Here is an 8,787-nt window from a genome sequence, read left to right as displayed (position 1 = left end):
TCGCAAGAGAGGGAATATAAGAGATGGAAGAAATTTTCTTTATTTCATGAAGAAACTTACAAATTCTTCTTTATCTACTTCTTACAAGACTATTTAGCTAAAAAAAAAAATAACTAAAAGATAAAAATACAAAAATATAAGTGAAGAGGTTAAGAGCCTTAGATTAAAGGAGTCTTGGATGAGAGAACCAAGAGGGAAAGATTTCTTTTTTTTTGATAAATGGTGATCTGGGGTTTAGGAGAACCCCCAACAAAGAAAAGACTACAGCCTAAGGACCATCCTTCCCTCGGCATCCTTCTTTACAAGCTTAGCCAAGCCAGTAGGAACCGACCCTGGGAGGATCTCCACATAGGAATCTAAATTACATAAGCCCGCAAGATAATCCGCTGCGCCATTGGCTTCTCTATAGGAAAATAAAAAATCACAATCTCTAACCTTAGCCTTTAAGCCTTTAATATTCCTAATAATTCTTTCGGTATACCAAGGACGAGTGATTTGTCCCTTCAGCGCTTCCACTGCTACCTTTGAATCCGAAACCACATTAATAGCTTGCCCTCTTAGCTCCACAACCCTTTCTAGGCCCATGTGGATAGCGTGGAGCTTATGTATTAGCACGGATCTCCCTCTCACCCCTTTTGTCGCCACCCATATGATGTCTCCATTGTGGTCACGTATTATAGCACCCATTCCCCCTACATTTCCTCTTAATGAGCGGTCACAATTAACCATCCACCAATGCCTCGGAAGGGGGCTCCATCTGCATTATTTTGGAGTTGCCAATTTAAACTTTGCTTCAATAGCCCACGATTCAAAGAAGCTCCTATTTATAAAGATTTCTCTCGAGATTAAAGCTCTATTTATAAAGAAAAAAATATGTGTAGAAGAGTCCAAAAGTAGACTCTACTTTTCATTGCACAAGAAAACAATAGAGGACAACATGAGTTAAGGATTAGGGCATTCCAAAGTGGGCCCACATGTTTTTGCCTTGAGATTTTGATTCTAAAGTATTGATTTTCTGCATAAGAAAAACACGGAATTAGATTTATCTAGCAAAAAAATTTATTTATGAATAATTAAGCCTAATTAACATGCAATATGATGTTTCAAAGTTTGTCATGATTATTACTTAAATATGGACAAAAATAAAGATAAATTTTTGAAAAATGTGCATATAATTCAATGTTTCGAGACACCCAACACACCCCTAAACTTACCTTTTTTCTAGTCCTTATAAAATAAAACTGTCACTTTTGCAGGCACCTCAATTACATTTAGCAAATGCAACAAGTCCTTAAACCGCTAGGTTACACTTAGTGGACGAATTTGACTCGTGGGGATTTGCAAAGACTAGACACAAAATTTCAACACTTTACAGAAATATCAAAATCAAAATCGAAGTATTTAGGGCGAATATAATGATATTTCACAAATCAACCAAAGGTCATTTACGTTTGAACAAAGTTCTAAGTTTTTATTTCTCATTTTAAAATTTTTTAAAAATAACTTAAGTGCTTGTGTGATATTTTGATTTTTTTTCTTTTTAAAACCAACATCTTATTAGGAATAAAATTTCACCACGTAACTGTTAAAAATGGTTGATTCTACCTAAGTTCTAACTTGAAACTAAACATCTTGTTTGAGATTGTGAGAGGTATGGATGTTCACTTTAATACATCTAAGGGGCTTTATCTGTGATAGTCCAGTTTACTCACATTTTTATCATTGACGACTTTCACCCTACTAAACTAATTGGTCTCCTTGGACTTTTTTCATTTTTGTACTTTTTCTATTCTAATATTTTACTTTATTTTCATCTTTTTCACATCTTTCTGCTTTTTTATTTTATCAACTTTTTTATACTTCACCATTTTCTGGTAGTTTTTTACCAAAAACAGGTAGTCATTTTCAAAGTACCAGTCTAATCTTATGGTTATTGTCCAAGTCATACTAACCCCATTACTGTTTTTCTTCTAACCAGCTAACCAAAGGACAAGGAATTCATAGTTCACTAGACTAGGTTTCCTCTAACACTCTAGACAGAGAAGAGGGCCAACTCTTGTTATATGAAATCTTATTTTTTTCAAGTATTCAATTAGAAGTGAATTTTTCAAAGTAATATTTTTATGATTTTCTTAATGAGGAATAACTAAAAAGTATTTATGATCAAAAGTTAGGACATGAGCCTAAAATTTGAAATTCATATGTAAAAAGTACGTATAAAGATTTTGAAGAAAATTTTCTGAAAGTGTTGTATAATTTTTTTTGAGTTTTTGATTAAAATTTTTTTTTGAAAATTTTGAAAATAAATTAAACATGTAATTGTGAGCTAACCTAATACCCCCAAACCTAAATGAAATATTATCCTCAATATACACGCAGTAAGGAAAGAGATAAAATTGATAGATTATACCTTAAACGGATTGGTCATTAATGTATAAAATCTTGTTATAACTGATATGAAAATATTGAAAGTTATAACAATTATAATTTTCGAAATAGTTTTACATAAATAAAATCCTACTTAAGAATTAACAAATAACCTAAAAACATCCTAATCTAATAATGAAACCCATCCTAATATGAATCTGAAATTTCAGTGACCTGTGCCTTCTTCTCCTCAATACAGGCCAACATCTATCTCTATTACTCAATCAACAATTGCAGACCAGTCTGCAGTCCTAATAGTGTTGATGATTGGTTAGGTTGAGAGTTATCTTGAAGAGGAAGAGAATAAGAAAGGTATTAGGGTCGGAGTTTTTTTTTTTTTTTTTTGAGAAAGTTTATTTCCTAACTACACTACTTATTAAAACAAAAGCATATGGATTGCCTCCTAAGCAACGCTAACTTTAACGTCTTCAGCTGGACCTATCAAAAGGTCCGATTTTTAAGAATTTTCCTAACATCTAATTTGATAGACACGGTAATCGACTTCCCACCCCAAATGATAGGCAGACATATTTTGATCATCGGGACATGAAAATGATTTTTTAAAATGATCAACATCCCTCGTTTATCTTTAGTTCTTAGTGTCATCACCTTTTCAACCATTGTATTTTCTAAGAAAATGGAAGTTGTAAGACAGGCAGAATCTTTACAATCATGCGAAAGGATAGGTTGGATGGGGTTCGAGGTTAGATCAGTAGTGGTCGGAATTGGTGTGACTAACAAATTAGAGTTCATCCTTAGTTCTTCCTAAACAATAGTTTGCTCTGATGGTGGATCAGTTTCCATAGCCAAATTTGTACAATTGGTTAACTCATTGGGAATTTGAAACATTGGTTGGCTCTCGGGCGTTACCTCATTTGAAAATTGACCATTCTCTCTTCTTCTAAGGACATAGTAAGCTGACCTAGTTGGACTTCCGTCATGGCTTCAGTTGGAACTGTATCCTTATTGATTTGAATTTGAACTTCAATTGAGACAGGGTTATTAATTATTGATGAACAATTATTGAAATCTTCAAAAGTGTAGAATTGGTGGCTAAGGTTATTTTGAAAGAATGGTGGATTTTCTCAAATAGAGATATCCTTATTTTCGAATTTATCAAAACTTTCTTCTTCTAAAGATAGCACTAGGTGACTCAATTGAGGTCCTATGCTAGCTAAGGCTTGATCTATGTGTTGTTGTTGTTGATGGAGCTGTTATTGTTAGATGAACTATTATTGTTGATTTAACAACACAATCATCAAGGATTCTAATGATGAAGTTGGAGGAAAGGATAAAAATGAGTTATGTAATGTTGAATCTAGCTCTATAGCTCTATATTCGGAGAAATATTGAGAATCATAGGATTGTTGGGGAATTGTGATTAGATTCATCATCGAGGTGTTGTGCATATAAAAATCCTAAAGGTTACAAAAATGACAACCCTGAATAAACTCGTTCTGATTAGGTATGGTATCCGATGAAAACCAATTATTTATGTGGTATGGTTGGTCGAACGAACTAGGTATAGGCCTCCAATGAGAATTTGAGAATGATGCATATTGGCTTGCGTAGCACGAAGCATGGGCAGACTTAGACAACGCTCGGGAGAATAAATGTAGTTATCACATAAAATGCACGGGATCTACGATTCTCTCATAAACTCCATAATAATGCAAACTTTGCTCTGGATTCTGTATCTATGCACTATTGATTTGCATACAAGAGAGGGGGGAATTCACACATAATATTGGGTTCTTATGACTAGACAGTTCCTAACTATTTTAAAGTGATAATCTTAACCTCCAATCCAAATATCTGAAATCGCAAACAACCAGTTAATGCCCAGTTGAGACGTGGCGCACGATGCTCAGCAAAGGTATTCTTAAATCACCTTTTGTTTAGAATAGACGTCGTCTATCCCCTTAATACACGAGGTACAATGGGGAGGGATTGCGCTTAGGCACTGTTTTTGACCAAAAAGTGCAATTGGTGCAACTTAGATTAGCTTGCCTGTTGAGCTCGATGGGACTTAAAGTCAAGTCTAGCCAATTCTAATTAATTTTGTGGTTGTGAATCCAATTTCCTAGAAGGGAAAGATATCGGTAATGAAATCTGATTCTTATCTTATGTTGTCATCCTCGTAAGGGTGCTCTTTACTACTTAATTAACTATTCCACGTGTGTACAAATTGAAAAAATAACACACAAAGGCAAGGAGTAACCCACTAGCATAGAGAGTCTTGGGTATTTCGGGATTACCTCCAGCAATCCGATTCTTATCTTGCTGACTTTGTCATATTTGATAAAAAATTTCGTTCAATCCCAAATCGATATATTATAATAGTTAATCGAAGATCAGAGCATAAAGTTACAATCAATTTAAGTTCTCTTGTTCAGGGTAAAAAAAAAAGGAATGATTTTTTTTTTCAATTTTTTTCTTCTTTCTTCTCTCTTAAACCCTAAAAAACACTTGAAATTATATAAAGAAATCAAAAGAAAACGTAAAATAAAATAAAAATAAAAGAAATAAATTTTAAATCAAAACTTACCACTACTACCTTTACCTTTCCCCCTTAGCGGTGCCAAAATTCTGGTGGTACTATCGTTGTTCTTTCCATCGGAATTAATGTTAATCTTACTTTTACCTTACTTGTGGGGCAAGTAGGGGATTAAACCCAAGAGAAAGGGGGAGTAGAGTTAAGCTAAGAGCATAAAATTCGAATTAACCAAAAAGAATTAAATTTTTTTTTTTTGTATTTTTGAACATATCAAGAAGATTTAAAGTTGCTAGAAAATGAATCAAAGTAAATGAAGTTAAAAGAAAGTAAACTTATGAAATTAAAGTACTATTAAAGGTCGATCTACGTAGAACATGTTAATGAGCAACTCCTAGTCTTTAGCCTTTTTATAACTCAATCGTAAGGGCTTGGTGTTAGCTCCTTATATCGGAAAGTTTAGCAAATAAAATCAAATGAAGGAACATAAACAAAGTTGAATTCCTTGAACTTCCTACTACCAATTATCTAGTTTAAGCATATTTTATCTTTATCTAATCTAAGCATAAAGTATCTATATTAAGAATAAAAAGTGTAAGAAATCTTAAAGAGAAATCATAAGTATTTTAGATAAAAGAAAGACATGAAACTAGAAACAATCCAAGAATTTACTCAACGATTTTCCACTCTCCAATGGAGGGCAGCTTAGCCTAATGTCATTGAAAGAGAGGGAATATAAGAGATGGAAGAATTTTTCTTCATTTCATGGAGAAACTTACAAATTCTTCTTCATCTACTTCTTACAAGACTATTTTGCCAAAAATGAAAATAACTAGAAGATAAAAATACAAAAAAAATAAGAGAAAATATTAAGAGTCTTAGATTAAAGAAGTCTTAGATGAGAGAATCAAGAGGGAGGGGTTTGTCTAGATATTAAAACTCTATTTATAGTAAAAATGTGTATAAAAGAGTATGTAGCTTCTACTTTTCATTGCACAAAAAGATAGAAGAGGGAGAACATGAGTTAAAGATCATGGCATTCCAAAATGGGCCTACATGATTTTGTTTTGAGATTTTGATTCTAAAATGTTGATTTTCTGTATAAGAAACATACGTAATTAGATTTATCTAGTAAATGAATTTATTTACGTATAATTAAGCCTAATTAACATGCAACATGATGTTTCGAGGCTTATCCTGATTATTACCTTAAAACGAAGAAATATGGACAAAAATCAAGATAAATGTGTGGGAAACGTGCATATAATTAAGTATTTCGAGGCACTCATCACACCCCCAAACTTTTTTTTCTAGTCCCTAGAAAATAAAACTCACTTTCGCAGGCACCTCAACTATATTTAGCAAATGCAACAAGCCCTTAACCACTAGGTTATCCCAAGTGGACGAATTTGACTTGTGAGGATTTGCAGATAATATACCTATAAAATTCCAATATTTTACAGAAATATCAACATCAAAATCGAAGTATGTAAGGCAAATATAATGATATTTCACAAATCATCCAAAGGTCATTTACGTTTGAACAAAGTTCTAAGTTTTTATTCCTCATTTTAGAAATTTTCAAAGATAACTTAAGTGGTTGTGTGATTTTTTTATTTTTTATATTTTTAAAAGCAACATCTTTTTAGAAATAAGATTTCACCTCCTAACTGTTAAGAATGGTTGGTTCTGCCTAAGTTCTAACTTGAAACTAAACATCATGTCTGAGATTGTGAGAGGTGTAGATGTTCACTTTAATACCTCTAAGGGGCTTTATCAATGATATTCCAGTTTACTCACATTTTTACCATTAATGACTTTCACTCTATTGAACTAATTGGTCTCATTGGACTCTTTTCATTTTTGTACTTTTTTAGTTCTAATATTTTTGCTTTACTATGATCTTTTTCACATTTTTCTGCTTTTTATTTTCAATACTTTTTTATACTTCACCTTTTTTTGATATTTTTTTTTTTACAAAAAGCAGGCAGCCTTTTTCAAAGTACCCAGTCTAATCCTATAGTTGTTGTCCAATTCATATTAACCCCAGTTCTGTTTTTCTTCTAACCAGCCAACCAAAAGTCAAGGAAGTCATAGTTCACTAGACTAGGTTTCCCCTAACACTCTAGACAGAGAAAAATGCCAACTATTGTTCTATGAAATCTTATTTTTTTCAAGTATTCAATCAAAAGTAAAATTTTCAAAGTAATCTTTTTATGATTTTCTTAATGAGGAATAACCAAAAAGAACTTATGATCAAAAGTTAGGACATGATCCTAAGATTTTAAATTCATATGTAAAAAAGTACATATAAAGATTTTGAAGAAAATTTTCTGAAAGTGTTGTATAATTTTTTTGATTTTTTAATTTTTTTTGAAAATTTTGAAAATAAATTAAACATGCAATTGTGAGCTAACCTAATACCCCCAAACCTAATTGAAATATTGTCCTCAATGTACATGTAGTTGTAGACACCCCATTTTTGCATCCGCCAGATTAATCAACTCGTCAACCCGATCGCAATGATTCCCAATGATGGATGTGTATTCCATTGTTTTATTTTGTTACCAGATGTGTTTCAGAAATTCGGATGAGGTATCTAAAACTAACAAAACCTTAGCAACAACGCTACGCTAGAAAAATACGACTCCAGAAACATAGAAATCATCATTTTTCAGACAAAAAAAAGCTTCACAATAAAAATCACTAAAAAACTATCAAATTACCAAAATACCCCTAACATCAAAATAATCCTAGAGCCTACATTACACTTAGGAAAATCCATTCAAACACATAAAATAATAAATCGAAATCAAATAAATCGTTTAGCCAATTTTCATAGAATTCGACAAAATTACGAAAATGCCCCTCATAAAGTTCACAACCATTTCACACAAAAAATTTCATAAATGACACAAACTAATATTTCCATTGAATTTCTTATGAAAAATCGATTCTAAAACATCCTAGAACATTAAAAACCGACTTAAAACGTGAAAAATCCTTTCCGGGGGCAAAACAGTAATTTCACAATTTTCATAATTAAAAAATTCGAAATAAATAAATAAAACATTAAATAATTAAAGTGAAACATTAATAAAATTAATTTTAAAATGTGAACAAAAAAATCGATCAATCAGGCTTTCAGGCAAAATTGTTGAGGGTTTGTAAGATATTTCTTTAAGGACCTTTCCATTTGGGGGTCCAAAGAATTAAAGATATAATAAAGAGGAGTTCTCCAAAAATTTAAAGTCAATCAAGCAAGACTAAAGTCAAGATATTAAAGTCAATCAAATAAGACTAAAGTCAAAATTAAAGTTAATTAAGTAAGACTAAAAGTCAAGTATTAAAGTCAATCTCATAAGACTAAAGTCAAAACCCTAAATCAAAACCTTAATCTCAACTAATCAAGTCAATCTCATAAGACTAAAGTCAAATCCTAAATCAAAACCCTAATCTAATCAAGTCAATCTCATAAGACTAAAGTCAAAACCCTAATGACTAAGTCCATCTCATGAGACCAAAGTCTAAACCCTAATTGAAACCCTAAAAAGAAACCCTAATCAAACCCTAATGCTTCTAAAAATTTTATAAATAGGAGCCTCTACACCCTATTTTCGTATCAAAGAAAAAATCCTAAGAAAAGTAGGTGAAGAAGCCTCCACAACCTCTCCAAAACCCTAATTTTGGAGTCCCAACTCCTTATCTAACACCCCTGCTCTGATTTTAGCCTAAAAAACACCCAAAAACAACCCAAAAATCCACAACAAATTCGAAGCACCCAGATCTAAGAAGGAGATACCTTACCTCGGAGATCAGAAATCAGATCCGGAGATAGAATTAAGTAAGGAATACGGTACAAGGAG

General features: G+C 32.1%; 1 protein-coding gene across 1 annotated transcript; it reads right to left on the bottom strand.

Annotated features, from left to right (window-relative positions):
• Positions 1 to 261: 261 nt before the first annotated feature.
• On the bottom strand, positions 262 to 729 carry LOC147409909 (uncharacterized). Its single transcript, XM_086432032.1, has one exon. It carries the CDS (start codon positions 727 to 729, stop codon positions 262 to 264), a length of 468 nt encoding a protein of 155 aa, XP_086288158.1.
• Positions 730 to 8,787: the final 8,058 nt, after the last annotated feature.

This window comes from Akebia trifoliata, chromosome 2 (assembly GCF_017979445.1).
Source record: "Akebia trifoliata isolate Shusen 1 chromosome 2, ASM1797944v1, whole genome shotgun sequence".
Classification (NCBI taxonomy): Eukaryota; Viridiplantae; Streptophyta; class Magnoliopsida; order Ranunculales; family Lardizabalaceae; genus Akebia; species Akebia trifoliata.
This window is presented reverse-complemented; position numbering and strand designations above follow the sequence as displayed.

Excerpts from the sequence above, each read along its gene's own strand:
- LOC147409909 (XM_086432032.1), bottom strand. The coding sequence starts at position 729 with ATGGTTAATTGTGACCGCTCATTAAGAGGAAATGTAGGGGGAATGGGT.